Source organism: Oncorhynchus tshawytscha, linkage group LG23 (genome assembly GCF_018296145.1).
Source record: "Oncorhynchus tshawytscha isolate Ot180627B linkage group LG23, Otsh_v2.0, whole genome shotgun sequence".
In the NCBI taxonomy this organism is placed as follows: Eukaryota; Metazoa; Chordata; class Actinopteri; order Salmoniformes; family Salmonidae; genus Oncorhynchus; species Oncorhynchus tshawytscha.
The window spans coordinates 10,108,572-10,128,733 of NC_056451.1; the positions used below are offsets into that span (position 1 = coordinate 10,108,572).

General features: G+C 44.3%; 2 protein-coding genes across 2 annotated transcripts in view; one reads left to right on the plus strand and one right to left on the minus strand.

The window, feature by feature from the left end:
• The window catches only part of vwdel (von Willebrand factor D and EGF domains-like), a 30,248-nt gene extending 15,848 nt beyond the window's left edge, over positions 1–14,400 (plus strand). Inside the window, exons 12-31 of the mRNA XM_024385950.2 lie at positions 344–1,212; positions 1,428–1,564; positions 3,145–3,309; positions 3,649–3,753; positions 4,611–4,725; positions 5,276–5,538; positions 5,916–6,135; positions 6,454–6,588; positions 6,837–7,016; positions 7,277–7,708; positions 11,078–11,173; positions 11,337–11,432; positions 11,680–11,775; positions 11,928–12,023; positions 12,137–12,232; positions 12,404–12,499; positions 12,695–12,790; positions 12,935–13,030; positions 13,151–13,248; positions 13,350–14,400. Of these exons, the coding sequence (XP_024241718.2) occupies positions 344–1,212; positions 1,428–1,564; positions 3,145–3,309; positions 3,649–3,753; positions 4,611–4,725; positions 5,276–5,538; positions 5,916–6,135; positions 6,454–6,588; positions 6,837–7,016; positions 7,277–7,708; positions 11,078–11,173; positions 11,337–11,432; positions 11,680–11,775; positions 11,928–12,023; positions 12,137–12,232; positions 12,404–12,499; positions 12,695–12,790; positions 12,935–13,030; positions 13,151–13,248; positions 13,350–13,364 (3,502 nt within the window). The 3' untranslated portion in view covers positions 13,365–14,400. The remainder of the gene's footprint in view (positions 1–343; positions 1,213–1,427; positions 1,565–3,144; positions 3,310–3,648; positions 3,754–4,610; positions 4,726–5,275; positions 5,539–5,915; positions 6,136–6,453; positions 6,589–6,836; positions 7,017–7,276; positions 7,709–11,077; positions 11,174–11,336; positions 11,433–11,679; positions 11,776–11,927; positions 12,024–12,136; positions 12,233–12,403; positions 12,500–12,694; positions 12,791–12,934; positions 13,031–13,150; positions 13,249–13,349) is intronic.
• Positions 14,401–14,588: 188 nt separating this feature from the next.
• Positions 14,589–16,944, minus strand: vwde (von Willebrand factor D and EGF domains). Its single transcript, XM_024385951.1, has 5 exons — positions 16,523–16,944; positions 16,233–16,328; positions 15,889–15,993; positions 15,515–15,610; positions 14,589–14,929 (listed from the first exon to the last, which is right to left on the minus strand). Exons 1-5 carry the CDS (start codon positions 16,761–16,763, stop codon positions 14,820–14,822), a joined length of 648 nt encoding a protein of 215 aa, XP_024241719.1. The 5' UTR covers positions 16,764–16,944; the 3' UTR covers positions 14,589–14,819.
• Positions 16,945–20,162: the final 3,218 nt, after the last annotated feature.

The following is a 20,162-nucleotide window of genomic DNA, read 5'->3' on the forward strand; positions in this document are numbered from 1 at the left end:
TTAGTCTGATGCCAAGTCTCAAATCAACCTCTAGCCCCTAACGCTATGGAGTTTGCAGATCTGAAGAAGATATGTGGTGATGGTTCTAACCAGCCTATCAGTGATTGCACTGCAGCTTTCATTGTAATTCCTATGCCCATACAGTTTCTTTTGATCTGCAAAGCGGGAGTGGGCTTTTGTCCCAACCATGTCTGGACCTGAGACTGTTCTTTTAAACGATGGATATGAATCATTTTGAACATTTTACATGAGCTCTTTCAGCTGTGGTTGTGTTACGTCATTATTTGTTGAATGTGTTTCCGTCGAGATCCTAACTGATAAGGATGTATTTCTCTTCTGGCAGACTCCCTCCTGGTGGCAGCTTGTTTGACACCATTCCGTCCTATCAGAGCGCCCCAAGCCCTCGCAGGTACTGTAACTGTGAAGAGGAGTCCCATCCCACGTCCCCGCGAACCAGGTCTCAGCCAATCCCTGGCTCCGACTCCTCCTGTTCTCACCATGGCAACGTGAGACTCCACAGTATCATCCCCACTCTGGATGTCACTGCCGAATACATCAACTCAGTAGAGCTGTTCAAAGGCCACCATGACCACCCCTCAGGAAACTCCAAAGAGCACGGCCGTGCCGAGGACACCGCCGCCCAGCCTGTAGAGAGAGGCTCTACCCTAACAGGCTCCAGCAATGGAGCCAACAACCAGAGGAGCCGTGGAAGGCGCCAGTCCTACCAGTTCCTCCCCGACACGCCCTACCAGAGCTTGAGCCAGTCCGACCTGGAGGGCTTCACCTACTTCTTCCCAGAGGACCACGAGCTGACGGCCCGGCCCGAGTCCTCCCCTCCCCCTGCCTGGCCCACCCTGTCTGGGCTAACACAGCTCCAGGCCAGGGTGCAGTGCCAGCGGGCGGTGGCTAACTCCAGCATGGCCCTGAGCTGCGGCCGGCTCTTAGGCCCGGCCATAGTGAGCCAGGCGGTGGCTATGTGTGTCAGCGACCTCCAGCTAAAGGACGACCAGGCCTGGGTGGGCGCCACTCTGCCTCTGCTTGAGAACGAGTGTGAGAGGAGGCTAGTGGAGGAGAGGGGGAGAGAGGAAGAGCACCAGGACATGCTGTCCTTCCTCAAGTGTCCTAATCTATGTAATGGGAATGGGCAGTGCTCCAAGTTGGGGTGTGTGTGCTTCCCCGGGTTCGGCTCCTATGACTGCAGCATTATCTCTGGTAAGAAGAGGGGGGAGGGTTAGATCTGTAATACACATCTATACTCTAAGTCAATCATACATATTGTCAACACTAGACCAGGGTTTGGCTCATAGTTCATCAAAGACATATCACAGTGATTTACTAATCCTAGTGAAATAATTTTTAAAAAACCTGCAGACATTTTTTTTGCTTCTCATTTCTGTCTGTTTCTGGTGTCGTTTGGGATGGTGAAGACCAGACTCCAGAGATCACAGAGCTGGAGAACGAGGGACTGTGTGATGTCAGACAGAGTGACTGCTCCACTGTACAGGTCTTTGGACAAGGCTTCAAAGACTCCTATGAACTCAAGTGTGAATTTTTGAAGGAAAAGGTACCATACTACATCACACACAGAAATACACACATATACAGTGGGGCAAAAAAGTATTTAGTCAGCCACCAATTGTGCAAGTTCTCCCACTTAAAAAGACGAGAGAGGCCTGTAATTTTCATCATAGGTACACTTCAACTATGACAGTCAAAATGAGAAATAAAATCCAGGAAATCACATTGTAGGATTTTTAATGAATTTATTTGCAAATTATGGTGGAAAATAAGTATTTGGTCACCTACAAACAAGCAAGATTTCTGACTCTCACAGACCTGTAACTTCTTCTTTAAGAGGCTCCTCTGTCCTCCACTCGTTACCTGTATTAATGGCACCTGTTTGAACTTGTTATCAGTATAAAAGACACCTGTCCACAACCTCAAACAGTCACAGTCCAAACTCCACTATGGCCAAGACCAAAGAGCTGTCAAGGGACACCAGAAACAAAATTGTAGACCTTCACCAGGCTGGGAAGACTGAATCTGCAATAGGTAAGCAGCTTGGTTTGAAGAAATCAACTTTGGGAGCAATTATTAGGAAATGGAAGACATACAAGACCACTGATAACACACTACGCCGCCAGGGACTCAAATCCTGCAGTGCCAGACGTGTCCCCCTGCTTAAGCCAGTACATGTCCAGGCCCGTCTGAAGTTTGCTAGAGAGCATTTGGATGACCCAGAAGAAGATTGGGAGAATGTCATATGGTCAGATGAAACCAAAATATAACTTTTTGGTAAAAACTCAACTCGTCATGTTTGGAGGACAAAGAATGCTGAGTTGCATCCAAAGAACACCACACCTACTGTGAAGCATGGGGGTGGAAACATCATGCTTTGGGGCTGTTTATCTGCAAAGGGACCAGGAAGACTGATCCGTGTAAAGGAAAGAATGAATGGGGCCATGTATCGTGAGATTTTGAGTGAAAACCTCCTTCCATCAGCAAGGGCATTGAAGATGAAACGTGGCTGGGTCTTTCAGCATGACAATGATCCCAAACACACCGCCCGGGCAACGAAGGAGTGGCTTTTCAAGCATTTCAAGGTCCTGGAGTGGCCTATCCAGTCTCCAGATCTCGACCCCATAGAAAATCTTTGGAGGGTGTTGAAAGTCCGTGTTGCCCAGCAACAGCCCCAAAACATCACTGCTCTAGAGGAGATCTGCATGGAGGAATGGGCCAAAATACCAGCAACAGTGTGTGAAAACCTTGTGAAGACTTACAGAAAACGTTTGACCTCTGTCATTGCCAACAAAGAGTATATAACAAAGTATTGAGAAACTTTTGTCATTGACCAAATACTTATTTTCCACCATAATTTGCAAATAAATTAATTTAAAATCCTACAATGTGATTTTCTGGATTTTTTTTCTCATTTTGTCTGTCGTAGATGAAGTGTACCTATGATGAAAATTACAGGCCTCTCTCATCTTTTTAAGTAGGAGAACTTGCACAATTGGTGGCTGACTAAATACTTTTTTGCCCCACTGTACACACACACACACCTCCATATTTGTGATATTAATTTCTGTAGCACAGTACTTCTGAGCCGAGTGTCCCCACCTGTCTCTGTCTGCGTGCGTCCAGTTTGTAGATGGTGAGTGGACCCTGGACGAACCTCAGTTTACCCTGGCTACCTTCATGGATGTGTCAGGTCTGGAGTGTCAGCTCCCCCTGGAGTACAGACAAGCCACTGCAGGCCTGGACATGGATACGGCCACCAACAGACCCCTCGCACGCTGGCAGATCAAAGTCAGTGGAACAACACTATGCATCACATCGCAATAAAGTTTTTACCGTTTCTAACCAGGAGCCAGTCTTAAGCTGTTACTCAAAAGGTCCCAACCCACCAATGGGCAAATCCCTCATAAAATACAGCTGGGTAAGAGAGCCCTAAACAATAGTACGGTTTGCAGCAGGGCAGGGTTCTGGCCTAGTGTTGTAATATGGTTTGTTTGCACACCTACCAGATGTTTTCAAGATGGTGCAACCTGATGTTTTCACGATGATACCCTTACTTATAGTAGTAGCTTCTGTAAATGTGTATTACCAGTAGTCACTGATAATAAGTCATTAACGTTGTCTTGGCAGGTGTCCAACGACGGCTACGGCTACAGCAACGCCAAGATCCTGACCCTGTTCGATGGAGCCTGTCAGAACTGCACACTCAACGCTGACGTTCTCTGTACCTCCAGGGTGGGTTTCTCTCTTTTTCTCAGGGTTTTAATGGTATCAATGTTTCTGGTAGCATGATCAGAATGTGTTGTTTAATGATTAGAATCTGACTTTAAATGATTCAATACTTGTAACAAGGTAACTTTTCTCCCTCTTTTTCATGTCCTTGTTCATTGTGTGTTTCCAAGTTGATTGAGAACATGTTTTCAGCCTGACGATGTATGAATCCGCTTTTCGTAGTTTGTGTTCTTTTTTAGGCACTAACATTCAACAGATACTCTACATTATGTTGTGGGACATTCAACAGATGTTCAGGCTAGCTAAAATGTCAGGCCCCTTTCCCACCAGGAAAAAACAGCACATGGGCCCGTACCCTCTTAAAACGAACTGTGAGTGTAGCACATGGAGATGTGTGAAACGTCCTCCTCCACCCGAAGCGTCTTACCAGTCGGCGCCACACAAAAAGCTAGCTATGTGGTGCAAGTGGAGACGCTTCATGCTGACGAGTACGTTTCACACATCCCCATGTGCTATATGAGCACCACTCCTCCTTGTTATGCGTGCCAACCAGTTTCTTCTGAAGAACTCAAACAGAACATTTATCACCCAAATGAAAAGTGGCCAATTCTCTGATTGATTACCTCTCTGGCATCTCTTAACACAGGAAACAATTAGGTGTTTTAGCCCAGTCCACATGTACAGTGTGATTGTCAAGGTTCACTGGCTTGTATATGCAGTAAGACATTGCCAGCCCTTGTTCTCTTGTTGGCCCGAAAAGTGTTCCTGGTTCCTATTTCAATGGCAAGAACAGATGTTTTTATGTTTTCTAAAAGGGAAAGGGATAAATGCCAATTTTGTTACTGTGTATCAATCCCCAGGAGAAAACATGCAACATTGACAGTGTGTGTTATGGAGAAGGAGACCTCAATCCCAGCAGCCCATGCCTGATATGCCGACCAGACTCCTCCAAATACACATGGTCCATCGCTGAGAGTAAGTACAATGTCCTCTTACCTATAACGTACTTTTACTCTACAACTGCTGTTTACATTATACAACAGCATCTCTATACACATTCATACCACGCAAACTGAAAGGTATTTGCTGCCACCCACTACTGACGACAGCACACAGTCACAGAGAACACATATGGATGCATGGTCTCTGCAATATGTCTACAGCTCAGTGTTGGTCAGGCTATAGACAACAAGGTATTATTGGGATCAGACTCATTATAGTAACATCAGGCCTCTGGGTACTGTAATTGTGGTTGACTCAATGTGTTCTTTGTGCTGTGTTTTGATTTGAGTGTTTATACAAAATGAGGCCAAATCACTCCAGATCAATCAGAGTAAATTATAGAAATTAATACAACTGGTTCAAATTAGGAATAGAACCATTTACAAAGATAGATAAACATATCCATAAACAAGTTGAAATAAAGGGAAAATGATTGTATATTTTGTACCTCAGATAATGGCATGGACTTTAAGGATGAAATGATTAACGTTATTACTAAATATGACTATTCTGCTCCTGGAAGAGAATGAGCCACCAGTGTTTCAGTCAGCCCAGGGGCGTCTGCAGACGTTCCAGGGAGAGAACTTTGTGTACCAGCTGCAGGCTCAGGACCCAGAAGGCTCTGTGGTGCTGTTCACTCTGGAGTCAGGCCCCAGTGACACCTCCCTCTCCCCCACTGGCCTGCTCATCTGGAAGGCTACTGACACTGCTGCCGCCTCCTCCACGCAGACGATTCAGTTCACTATCAAAGACGATTGTAGTGCTGAGACGCTTGCCTCTGTACAGGTAGGTTTCAAAAGACGAGAAGTCTGTTGAATAAGGATGTTCCCCAAAATAAGAAACTTGGGAATGCGAATTCCTTGACTTGATTCTGTTAACTCTGTGAATGGGGATTCCTAGAGATTTCTCTTGATTGTCAGCTTTTCTGTCTACCGCGAGAGGGAGCTCTAGATGTACAGTCCTTATTGCCCAGCCTGCCGCTGCACTAGTCTTTCTGCGTCTGTTGCTTTGGTATGTCTGTTAGCAAGACATTCAAAACTAAAATGCACTAATTACTCACGGATTGTCAATCATTCTTCCTCATGCTTATATGTCCATTTCAAAGTATTTGTGAATTAAACTCAAGCTCTACTAACACTTCCCGCTCCTTTGTGTGTGTGCAGATCTCTCTGCGGCCCTGTGGCTGTCTGAACGGAGCTTCCTGTGTTACAAACATCAACCTCCTCTCTGGCAGCGGGGAGTACCTATGTGTCTGTCCCGCAGGCTTCACAGGGGACAGGTGTGAGGAGGACATAGACGACTGTAAACCCAACCCCTGTCGTCTGGTCAAGTGTATAGACGGACCCAACTCTTTCTCCTGCATCTGTCCCCCCGGAATGACCGGTATTGTACATGACAGAAATAGAATTACAACACACACTGTACATTGTACATGCTTTCCATGCTAATACTGCAGCTCATTTGTGGGTCTCGGATGCTTTTATGACTCTGAGAACTTACTTTGAATCATTCAGTTAGGAAGCTGTGCTTTGACATCCTATGAACCATACTCCTTATGGCCACTCTTTTAGTGTCTGGATACAAGCATTGCCAGATTTCCTTATCTGGTTCAGTGAATTTAGATTTTGATGTTTTGTTAGTAGATTACAATCTGTGTGTGTGGAAGGCTGAGTTTTCATTCATGTTGTTTTTGTGTTCCAGGTCATACCTGTAGAGAGGATGTGGATGAATGTGCCGCAGAGCCATGCTTCCCTGGGGTGGGCTGCAAAAACACACTAGGCTCATTCACCTGTGGCTTCTGTCCAGAGGGTTACACTGGGGACGGGAAGAGTTGCAGTGGGTCCCACTCTCCCCCTCTCCCTGTCTCTGTTTCTATCCCTCCCTCTGTATCTCTCTTTCTCTACCCCTATCCTCTCACCCCCACCCCCACCCCTCATTATTTTATCAATATATTTCTATTGACTGTGAATAATTATATTCTACCTCCTCTTCTTCTGTGGTTAAATCGGAGCCGTCCAGTGGTAAGGATGATGACTTTGAGCCTATTCATAGAGTGACCGTGCCTATACCCGCTGTACCCACAGGAGGTCACCAGGGTTCTGGCACGGTTAAACCATCAAGCCAGGCCCCCTGCTCCAGACAACCATGCTACCCAGGGGTGCAGTGCTTTGAGAGCACACACGTGTCCGTAGGGTACATCTGTGGACCCTGTCCACCTGGGCTCCATGGCAATGGACACACCTGTAGTAGAAGCACCACAACAGGTGAGAAGGGTCACCTGATCACTTAGCTGATGATTCACAGGGTTCGTGTGTTTGGGTGTTTATTATAAGGTTATTAAATATCTGGTCTTATATGGGCTTTTTTCATAGTTTTATAGCTGGATCATAGCTGGCTCCTAGTAAAGCTAACTGTTATGCCAGTATTATTTAGCTAGGTCTTCAGGGTTAGTTGATATAGGTGATTGAGTTATAATAGGTCTTATACAAATCCCATTTAATTTCTAACTTCCAGTGTTTTACAGGACAGAGGCCAGTTACCACCAACAGAGAAGATGGACGTCCTCAAGTGACGGAAGACTCCAGTAGGGAAATCACTGGCACCACCTCCTCCTCTTCTTCCTCCACCTCCTTCTCCCAGAACAGGAGAAAAACTGAGGGGCCCTCATTGGGTAGCAAGAGAGTCTTCTCCGTGGACAGAAAGACATCTATTAGCCCCCAGGACCAAACTATCACCAGAGTCTCCACCCCCACCAATCACAACCAAGGTCAGAGCAGCAAGGTGGAACTGACTCCTGACCTCAGCCACAGGGTGAGGTGGGGGTCATCGTCTTCCATAGTGACCTGTGCAGACTCTCCCTGCTTCTCCGGTGTGCCCTGCGAGCCCACTGTCTCAGGCTCCTTCAAGTGTGGCCGCTGCCCGTATGGTTACACTGGAGATGGGGTCACCTGCAAAGGTTAGCGGTTAGCACTCTTGTTGTCTGTTTTTCATTCATATGGTCTTTGTTCTTTTTTCATATCTTTTTAACATTCAAATCCTTACATGGAAGTACAGTGCCTTGCAAAAGTATTCATCCTCCTTGGCGTTTTTCCTATTTTGTTGCATTACAACCTGTAATTTAAATGGATTTTTATATGGATTTCATGTAATGGACAAACACAAAATAGTCCAAATTGGTGAAGTGAAATGAAGAAAATAACATGTTTCAAAAAATTATACAAAATAAAAAATGGAAAAGTGGTGCGTGTATGTATTCACCCCCTTTGCTATGAAGACCCTAAATTAGATCTGGTGCAACCAATTACCTTCAGAAGTCACATAATTAGTTAAATAAAGTCCACGTGTGTGTAATCTAAGTGTCACATGATATGTCACATGATCTCAGTAAATACAGTTGATGTCGGAAGTTTACATACACCTAAGCCAAACACATTTAAAGTCAGTTTTTCACTATTCCTGACATTTAATCCAAGTTTTAAAAAAACCTGTCTTAGGTCAGTTAGGATCACCACTGTATTTTAAGAATGTGAAATGTCAGAATAATAGTAAAGAGAATGATTTATTTCAGCTTTTATTTCTTTCGTCACATTCCGAGTGGGTCAGAAGTATACATGCGGTCAATTAGTATTTTGTTGCATTGCCTCTAAATTGTTTAACTTGGGTCAAACGTTTTGGGTAGCCTTCCACAAGCTTCCCACAATAGGTTGGGTGAATTTTGGCCCATTCCTCCTGACAGAGCTAGTGTAAATGAGTCAGGTTTGTAGGCCTCCATGCTCGCACACGCTTTTTAAGTTCTCTCCACAAATTTTCTATAGGATTGATGTCAGGGCTTTGTGATGACCACTCCAATACCTTGACTTTGTTGTCCTTAAGCCATTTTGCCACAACATTGGAAGTTTTCTTGTGGTCATTGTCCATTTGGAAGACCCATTTGTGACCAAGCTTTAACTGATGTCTTGAGATGTTGCTTCAATATATCCACATCATTTTCCTACCTCATGATTCCATCTATTTTGTGAAGTGCACCAGTCCCTCCTGCAGCAAAGCACCCCCACAACATGATGCTGCCACCCCTGTGCTTCATGGTTGGGATGGTGTTCTTCAGCTTGCAAGCCTCCACCTTTTTCCTACAAACATTACAATGGTCATTATGGCCAAACAGTTCTATTTTGTTTCATCAGACCAGAGGACATTTCTCCAAAAAGTACAATCTTTGTCCCCATGTGCAGTGGCAAACCGTAGTCTGGCTTTTTTATGGCGGTTTTGGAGCAGTGGCTTCTTCCTTTCTGAGCGGCCGATTCAGGTTATGTCGATATAGGACTCGTTTTACTGTGGATATATATACTTTTGTACCTGTTTCTTCCAGCATCTTCACAAGGTCCTTTGCTGTTGTTCTGGGATTGATTTGCACTTTTCACACCAAAGTACAAAGTCTCTAGGAGACAGAACGCGTCTCCTTCCTGAGCGGTATGACAGCTGCATGGTCCCATGGTGTTTATACTTGTGTACTATTGTTTGTACAGATGAACATGGTACCTTCAGGCGTTTGGAAATTGCTCCCAAGGATGAACCAGACTTGTGGAGGTCTACAAATTGTTTTCTGAGGTCTTGGCTGATTTCTTTTGATTTTCCCATGATGTCAAGCAAAGAGGCACTGAGTTTGAAGGTAGGCCTTGAAATACATCCACAGGCACACCTCCAATTGACTCAAATTATGTCAATTAGCCTATCAGAAGCTTCTAAAGCCATGGCATAATTTTCAGGAATTTTCCAAGCTGTTTAAAGGCACAGTCAACTTAGTGTATGTAAACTTCTGACCCACTGGAATTGTGATACAGTGAATTATGTGAAATAATCTGTCTGTAAACAATTGTTGGACAAATTACTTGTGTCATGCACAAAGTAGATGTCCTAACCGACTTGCCAAAACTAAAGTTTGTTAACAAGAAATGTGTGGAGTGGTTGAAAAACGAGTTTTAATGACTCCAACCTAAGTGTATGTAAATGTCCGACTTCAACTGTGTATACCTGTTCTGAACGGCCCCAGAGTCTGCAACACCACTAAGCAAGGGGCACCACCAAGCAAGCGGCACCAAGACCAAGGAGCTCTCCAAACACGTCAGGGACAAAGTTGAGGAGAAGTACAGATCAGGGTTGAGTTATAAAAAATAAAATCAGAAACTTTGAACATTCCACGGAACACCATTAAATCCATTATTCAAAAATGTAAAGAATATGGCACCACAACAAACCTGCCAATAGAGGGCCGCCCACCAAAACTCACAGACCAGGCAAGGAGGGCATTAATCAGAGAGGCAACAAAGAGACCAAAGATAACCCCGAAGCAGCTGCAACCACAGCGGAGATTGGCGTATCTGCCGTACACTCCACAGTACTGGGCTTTATGGAAGAGTGGCCAGAAAAAAAACATTGCTTAAAGAAAAAAATAAGCAAACACATTTGGTGTTCACCAAAAGGCATGTGGTAGACTCCCCAAACATATGCTAAAGGTATTCTGTTCAGATGGCCATCAAGGAAAACACTATGTCTGGTGCAAACCCAACACCTCTCATTACCCCGAGAACACCATTCCCACAGTGAAGCATGGTGGTGGTAGCATCATGCTGTGGGTATGTTTTTCATCGGCAGGGACTGGGAAACTGGTCAGAATTGAAGGAATGATGGATGGCACTAAATACAGGAAAATTCTTGAGGGAAACCTGTTTCAGTCTTCCAGAGATTTGAGACTGGGACGGAGGTTCACCTTCCAGCAGGACAATGACCCTAAGCATACTGCTAAAGCAACACTCGAGTGGTTTAAGGGGAAACATTTAAGTGTCTTGGAATGGCCTAGTCAAAGCCCAGACCTCAATCCAATTGAGAATCTGTGGGATGACTTGAAGATTTCTGTACACCAGCGGAACAAATCCAACTTGGAAGAAGCTGGAGCAGTTTTGCCTTGAAGAATGGGCAAAAATCCCAGTGGCCAGATGTGCTAGATGTGCCAAGCTTATAGAGACATACCCCAGCTGTAATTGCTGCCAAAGGTGGCTCTACAAAGTATTGACTTTGGGGGGGTGAATAGTTATGGACGCTCAAGTTTTCAGTTTTCTTGTCTTATTTCTTGTTTGTTTCACAATAAAATATATTTTACATCTTCAAAGTGGTAGGCATGTTGTGTAAATCAAATGATACAACCCCTCCCAAATCTATTTTAACTCCAGGTTGTAAGGCAACAAAATAGGAAAATGCCAAGTGGGGTGAATAATTTCGCAAGCCACTGTATACTGTAGGTTCCCATGAAACTGTTTGTGGTGTTTTCCAGCTGTGTGCCGGTATCCATGTGGAAGGAATATGGAGTGCTCTCTACCCAATACCTGCACTTGTAAAGAAGGCTATACCGGATATAACTGCCACATAGGTGGGAACAACAGTCAGGGTTGGAGGAGACAGCTGAGTTTCTATTCTTATTGCTCTTTATGAGAGTTACAAAGTAACTTCTGCAAAAATGTCTGTAAATCAGAATAAGTTGTTTTCAGTTACACATAGAAGTTGTAAATTCTATTAACCTTCTACCTTCTCAGCTGTCTGCCGACCGGACTGCAAAAACCAAGGGAAGTGTGGCAGGCCAGATGTGTGTGTCTGTCCCGTGGGCTACAGCGGACCAACATGTGAGGAAGGTAAACATATCATCCCACACATATTTGAACTCGAACTATGTACTCTATATCCTGGCCCCAAATCTGTTTGTGCTAACTTGCCAACTCATTGTCACTCATTGTGTGGCTTGACAATGACGTAATATGAGTTGGTAAGATAGCACAAACAGATCTGGGTACAGGCTATATGTTCTCCATGTTAAATATTGTATATATTGTCCTTTTCTTACTGGATGCTCTGTACACCCCTTGGTTGCTGTGTTTGTAGCTAACTGTGAGCCATCTTGCCAGCATGGAGGAACCTGTCTGGTCAGGAATCTCTGCACCTGTCCTTACGGTTACGTGGGACCAAGATGTGAAATCAGTGAGAGATAATTCAATCCATTTGACCCTTTCTGGCATATATCATGTTTCCCTACAATTATCTAAACCAGTCTGCTTCCTAAAAAAATGGAATGTGTGTATAGGGGTTAGGAGTTGTCATGTGTAACTGTGTCTATGCGTGTCTCTGTTCAGTGGTGTGCAACAGGCACTGTGAAAACGGAGGGGAGTGTATTTCTCCCGATGTGTGTAAGTGCAAGTCTGGCTGGTACGGACCAACATGTAACTCAGGTAACTCCAATCAACACCACATGTTTCTACTTAGAAGCCCATGACGAATATATCTCTTTTCGACAACAGTGTCTTTGGCTGTGGGCTAAATATTCCATTGTCTTCACCTCCAGCTGTCTGCAATCCAGTGTGTTTGAATGGTGGGACTTGTATCAAACCCAACATCTGCGCCTGTCCCGGTGGCTTCTATGGCTCCCAATGTCAGATTGGTAAGAATAGGTGTCACACTGACAATCAATAACCTCAATTGATTATGACACATTCTACTGTTCCCCTATTAGTGATTGATCCGTCATTTTGCACAGAAGTCTATTGCATGGTGGTACTGTGGTTTAGTGAGGTATAACTGTAGCTATGTCACTGTGTGCCTTGCCCTCCAGCTGTCTGCAGCCCTCCCTGTAAGAATGGAGGTCAGTGTATGAGGAACAACGTGTGCTCCTGCCCCGAGGGCTACACAGGGAAGCGGTGTCAGAAGAGTAAGAGCCACTGCCACCCAACACGACCAAACACCCCACATCACTGTCTATCCATGTAGTATTAAATGGTTATAGGCCCTATACCAACGTAAATACATGTGAAAGGACCTAATTGTAATAATCCTGTAGCAAGCTAGTATGTACATGCAGTTATGTTAGTTGAGCCAAAAATGCATGTTGCATTGTGTCTTTCAGGTGTGTGCGACCCCATGTGCATGAACAAGGGGAAGTGTGTGGGGCCCAACTCCTGCTCCTGTGCCTCTGGGTGGAGGGGGAAGAGGTGTAACATTAGTGAGTGACAACATAATGTACAACCACTGTTAACCTGAACCTGTCACCATGTAAAGATGCCTTTACAATGCTAAGCAACTCTGTGTGTGTGTGTGTGTGTGTGTGTGTGTGTGTGTGTGTGTGTGTGTGTGTGTGTGTATTTAGCTGTGTGCCTGCAGAAGTGTAAGAACGGTGGTGAGTGTGTAGGACCCAACACCTGCCACTGTTCCACAGGATGGGAAGGCCTACAGTGTCATTCTGGTGAGTCCTTCTCACATTCAATATGATATATTGTTGCCAAGTTTCAATACATAGCTATATACTTTTATCCTGTACTTATATTGGGTTCTATACTATTTCCTCCTTCTGCCTGACGGACAGCCATCTGTAAGCAGAGATGCCTCAACGGGGGAAGGTGTGTCCTGCCCAACTTCTGCCACTGCCGCAACGGGTACACTGGCGTCACCTGTGGGTTAAAGGTGAGTAATTGGGCCACAGTTTGGGTGTTTATTAACAGTTTTTTTTTTTATTAAAAAATTGTTGGGAGATGATGTACTGTAAAATCTCTGCTCTTTTGTAGGCTGCTCTTGCATAAGGGAAATGACTGAAGATGCTGAAGTTTTACAAAATACACAGCGCAAGTGGAGAGTCCTTATTAGGCAGTGTGTGATCATAAAGTGTGTGTGCCTGTATGTGTGTGTGTGTGTATCTTTGTACATTAACAGAGGGGGCGGATATATTGCACGTATCTAATTGTCCCTGTTTTGTTACTACCTCAATGCTCAAGGTAGCACATTGATGTAAAGCCCTTGCATAAGAAATGCATAACATATTCATAAACAATGCATAATACTGTCTTAAACACTGCATATCCATTCAGAAATGTTTATGCCAATCGTGTTGATGTCTCAAAAGCTACATTTACACAGGCAGCCCAAGTCTGATCTTTTTCCACTAATAGGTCTTTTGACCAATCAGATCAGCTCGTTTAACAATAATTGGGCAAAAGATCAGAAATGTACTGCCTATGTAAACGCAGCCAAACTATGTAATCTAACAGAGACATTAAGTCATGTATTTTAATGCATACAAATGTGTTTTATAGTCCATATCCAAGGCTTTTATAAAAGAAAGTGTTACTGCACACAGTATTATGTTGGAGTAAGAGAAGAGGATCAGATGAAAAACGAGTTGATGGTTTATTGAAGAACAATCTGGCTCTATAAGATATTAATACTCACTTTTCTTTTTGATTTGTTGTTCCTTGTTATTGATTTGGCCAAAGTTTTCATCTCGGGTTTATTGTGGTACAGAAAGTGTTTGTTTTTTGTTGCCTAAGCTGTTGTGCACTGTTTCATACAGTACTTAATATGTATTGAGAAATAACACTATTCTTCTTTATACATCACACCTGCCCTTGGAAATGTTATTAGCTTATTTGATTTTTAGGGCCACTTGTCTGCAATTGTTTTGTAACTGTTGACGAGATCTGTTGTAAGTAATCAATTCAGATCTACTTGATCACTTTTGTACATTATACTGTACATAGGTCAAAACATGTGTTATTTTAACATTTACACCGCGTTGTTGTAAACCACGCATATGGAAACAAAATAAAAAAGTTAGTGTCATTTGCTTTAAGTAACACGTTGAATGCTTGAAATGCAATTCAGTAAGGGATGGACGAACACTTTTGTAACAGTTTAGTTATACTATTAATTGGCTATAGTATATTGTTAGTAAAAGCAGTTCGCTAAGTGTTGTTTTACTGTAAATCATCTGACTGCATGATAAGAAATTATTTCAAAAGAAAATAACAAACCTTTTAGCCACATTTTATTCATAATATAGGTCAAACCCAAAATTGTATACTAGATATTGAGTTAACAGTTAAATGTTATTGTTAACACAAAAATCTGTGGTTTTTTATTTAAAAAAAAAAACATTTTTACAAAAGGCAGAGAGACGATATCTAAAGCACCACATTTGGAATGAATACGGTTCTACATGGCCTCTGACTGGTCCTCTTTGACCTCTGACCCCTAAAGGGTTAAAACACCTTCCTCTCCTCACAGTGTGGTCCAGAGTAAGGAGGGCGACAGCGGCACGAATCAGGAGACAAACACTTGCCTCCATTCAGACATGGCCGGTGACACACAGCTGCAAGATAGAGAGAGGGAAGTGAGACGGAGGGAATGAGAAAAAGAGATGTTACATTAAGAGAGGAAGGAGGGCTCATTATTTTTTCTGGTGGCCTCTTCACATCTGAGGAATGACAGCTCTCAGAATATCTCAAAACAGTAATTTTCAACAGGTATCTCATATTGACAGGTTTCTCACTCAGTAGATTCTTTCAGGATAAAGGATGTATATTTTTATTATTTAGCCTGATTAACTTCTCTGCTATCTATTGTTTGACCCAAGTGTGTTAAAAATTAACACTCTTAACACACATCCAGAACAGATCAGTGATTAGGCTCCAGTTATGGGTTATACATGTATTTGGCCTGTTGCCTGTATCTGTGTAAGTGTGTCTGCAAGTGTGTGCATAATTACCGTGTTTGTGTGTCTGTTGGGGTTAGATTAAGGAAGTGCATGTCTGAAAATGTGTATAGTTGGTTGTGTGCCAAATATGAGTGTAAAGTGTGTATGATTCTCACGTTTTACATTACATTTAGTAATTTAGCAGATGTTCGTATCCAGAGCGACTTACAGTTAGTGCATTCATCTTAAGATCTCACTCACCAGTGTGGCAGGCTCCACCCAGCCAGCCCTCTGGACAGCTGCAGATTCCTGGGGCCATACAGCTGCCCCCGTTCCTGCACCCCTGGGGACAGATCGCTGGGGAAACATCGCATTCTCAATATTCTGGGAACCAATAAATTATCATTATACATTTGGCCATGTGAAGCATTTTCTTTGTCCCATTCAATCGTAATTGAAACAACTATTCTTCATTGTTTTAGTAGGTGTGAAGGTATCTTAGCATTTCAATGGAGTTGTCAGAGGGTTCCGGAGAGGATTAATATGCTACTGTTGATTAATAGGCCAGCTGAGCAACCAGTCTCACTGCTGGTTTCACCTCTGTGTGGATTAGGCTAATTAGGAGGTAAACAAACCCTCTTGGCATTTGGAGCCAGTCCAGCTGGAGGGACAGATGCACTTGGCCACTCCATTCACAGCAATGCAGTCGCCACCGTTCCAGCATCCACTATCACATTTCACTGGAAAAGACAGACATAAAATCAAATCATCCATTTACCTCGCCATGTCCATGTTCAAGTCTTAACTCCCTACCCTTTTCAAACCACAGTCTCTCTAAATAAAACATAATAGGTTACTTGTACTAGCCTACTGTAGTTACCAATAAATAAATATGATTACAATATTTAATCAGATGTGTAACATTAACCAAGAACCAACATACTGTATATCTAAAAGGTTAACAGAATTAGATAAGTACCTTTATGACAATATTTTCCTCCAAATCCAGAAGGACATCTGCATTTTCCAGGGCGAAGGCACTCTCCTCCATTCTTACATTTGGGATAGCAGTTAGCTGTTCAAAACAACAGACAATATATTCATCAGCACTCACCCAGTAAGTCATGCAACTTTTGCATCACATGTTGTGATGAAAAAAATATATGATATACATATTTCATATATTCTCCAATGCATCACTTTTCTTTTCTAGTTTGGCTATTTTGTTTACCGTCTCCTTTGTAGGTAAATATAAAGTTGTAACATCACCATACTGGCAGGTCTCTCCCTCATAGCCGCGAGAACAGAAGCAGGTGTTGTTTCGGATGCAGATGCCAGCATGTTGGCACCGAGGGTCGCAAGTCGCTTTGAGGTCAAAAACAAAGGGCACCGCCACCCCTCGCGGAGCGTCCGAGCGCGCTAAGCAGATGCCCACAAGCGCAACCAAGCAGGCAAGCAGCGCGACGTTCATCTTTACCGACGCGGGAAAGCAGCAGCGAGCAAGCACCATCCTCTTCACTTAGTGGACAATGGGAACTAGGGTTGAAACGAAGTTCTTCGAACAATGACGCCTCAAGGTTTCTCTCCACGTCGCCCCCACTGATGGACAGAGATACGACAGCAGATGTTAGTCAGTCGAGAGAAAGGATACGGAGAGGACGGGACCTATGTGAAGCTTGCCACAATGTCGATTAACAACAATTGTGGAACTTGCGTTTCGGCTTTCAAATAAAAGTCCCCCATTGAAAGTGACGCAAACGGATACAAATAGTGGTCTTCGTGACATATTTGAACTAGCTAATGCTAATAAAAGGTTGGATTATAAAAGTATTGCATTGGGGGCATACATACACACACATATATACAAAAGTATGTGGACACCTGTCTGTTGCGACATCTCATTCCAAGATCATGGGCATTAATATGGAGTTGGTCCCCCTTTTGCTGCTACAGATGGACAATTCCAAAGGACGAAAGTGGGCATCAGCCAAACCCAGATTCATAGTGAAGCATGATTCATCATTCCAGGGAACGCATTTCCACTGCTCCAGAGTCCAGTGGTGGCAAGCTTTACACCACTCCAGCCGACGTGTGGCATTACGCATGGTGATCTTAGGCTTGTGTGCACGGCTGTTCGGCGATACAGTTTGGAACTCGGTAGGTAGTGAGGCCAGACGATTTTTACGTTCTATGCGCTTCTGCACTCAGCGGCCCCATTCTGTGAGTTTGTGTGGCCTACAACTTTGTGACAGAGCCATTGTTGCTCCTAGACGTTTCCACTTCACAATAACATCACCTACAGTTGACCAGGCAGCTCTAGCAGGGCGGAACCACTTCACAATAACATCACCTACAGTTGACCGGGGCAGCTCTAGCAGGGCAGAAATTGGACAAACTGACTTGTTGGAAAGGTGTCATCCTGTGATGGTGCCACGTGGAAAGTCACTGAGCTCTTCAGTATGGGCCATTCTACTGCCATTGTTTGTCTATGGAGACTGCATGGCTGAGTACTCGATTTTATACACCTGGCAGCAATGGGTGTGGCTGAAATAGCCAAATCCTGTTACGTCCGTCGTTCAAATGAGACCAAGGTGCAGCGTGGTAGGCGTACATTTTGAATTTATTAAATGAACACCAAAAAAAACAATACAACAAACATAAAGCTTTGTAGCGCTAACACAGCAACTAACAAAAACAAGATCCCACAACTGAAGGTGGGAAAAAGGGCTGCCTAAGTATGATCCCCTATCAGAGACAATGATAGGCAGCTGCCTCTGATTGGGAACCATATTAGGCCAAAAAAGAAAACATAGATATACAAAAACTAGAGTACCCACTCTAGTCACACCCTGACCTAACCAAAATATAGAGAAGAAACAGGGATCTCTGAGGTCAGGGCATGACAAATCCACTCATTTGAAAGGGTGTCCAAATTCCTTCGGCCATGTAGTGTATATGCACTGTACAGCCTTACCTATGGTGTGCACCTATGAAATGGGGTATCTGCCTACACAGTGACACCCGCAGAACAAAACTGTGTAGAGTTGGCAAATATTAGCCTCATAGCTCTCGCAGGACTTCGACTGTGGCAAATCACCTCTCCATTTCATGGGTGCACACTTCATAGGTAAGACTATACCTTTCAATATGAATGTTCAATACGCACAATAGATTGGCTGGGGAGGGGATTTGCCATGGTCAAAGTCCTGCAATAAGAGCTATGACGCTAATATTTTTGACTCCAACACCATCATCAAGTTTGCTGATGACACAACGGTGGTAGGACTGATCACCGACGACAATGAAGCAGCCTGTAGGGACAAGATCAGAGACCTGGTAGTGTGGTGCCAGGACAACAACCTCTCCTTCAACATCAGCAAGACAAAGGAGCTGATCGTGGACTACGGGAAAAGGAGGGGCGAGCACTCGCCCATCCACATCGATGGGGCTGTAGTTCAGCGGGTCAAGAGCTTCAAGTTCCTCTGCGTCCACGTCACTAAGGAATTAACATGATCCACACACACCCACACATTTGTGAAGAGGGCACTACAAGAGGCTGAAAAGATTTGGTATGGGCTCTCAGATCCTCAAAAAGTTATACAGCTGCACCATTGAGATAATCTTGATTGGCTGCATCACCGCTTGGTACGTCAACTGCAATGCATCCGACCACAAGGCACTATAGAGGGTGGTGAGTACAGCCCTGTGTGTCACTGGGGCTGAGCTCCCTGCCATCCAGGACCTCTATACCAGGCGGTGTCAGGAGAAGGCCCAAAGAATTGTCAAAGACTCCAGCCACTAAAGTCATATACTGTTCTCTCTGCTACCGCACGGCAAGCAGTTAAGTCTGGAACATTTTACATTTGCATTTTAATAATTTAGCCAACGCTCATATCCAGAGCGACTTACAGTTAGTACATTCATCTTAAAATAGCTGGGTGGGACAACCACATATCACATAGTACATTTTTTCCTCAATTAAGTACCTATCAAAGAAGTCAGAGCTAGTAAGGGGGAAGAAAGTCAAGTGCAAGTGTTAGTTCACAAAGGGCTTTTTGTGTTGGGGGGGTGAGGAGGGGGTGTGCTGTGGGATTATTTAAGAAACTTTTCGAATAGGTAAGGTTTCAGATGTTTCGGAAGATGGGCTATCCTATCTTCAAGATGAAGCTGGTTCCACCATTCTGGTGCCAGCACAGAGATGAGCTTGGACTGGGGTGAGCGGGAGCTGCCCTCCCGTATGGGTGGGAGGGCCAAGAGACTAGAGGTGGCAAGAATGGAGTACTCGGGTTGGGGTGTAGGAGTTGAGCATAGCCTGAAGGTAGGGAGGGGCAGTTCCTCTTGGCTGCTCCGTAGGCAAGTACCATGGTCTTTTAGTGGATACGAGCTTCAACTGGAAGCCAGTGGGGTGTGCAGAGGAGCAAGGTGTCATGGTGGACTTGAGAAGGTTGAACACGAGTTGGGCTGCAGCGTTCTGAATAAATTTCAGGGGTTTCGTGGTAAAAGCGGGGAGCCCAGCCAACAGCGAGTTGCAGTAGTCCAGACGGGAGATGACAAGTACCTGGATTAGGACCTGCGCCGCTTCCTGTGTGAGGTAGGATCATACTCAACGGATGTTGTTGAGCATGATCCTGCAGGAGTGTATCACTGCTTTGATGTTTGCAGAGAAGGACAGGGTGTTGTCCTAGGTCACGCCAAGGATCTTTGAACTCTAGGAGGGGGACACAGAAGTCTTGGAGCGGGCAGGCCTTACCCTGGAGGACAGAGCTTGAGGTGGTGGGTTGACATCCAAGCTGAGATATCTGCCAGGCACGCAGAGATGAGTGTCGCTGTAAGGGTCTATGTGTAGCTGGTGCAGAGGAGTCAGGCGCAGGACAGCAGAGATGAGCAAATGAAAGTAACTTTACTCAAA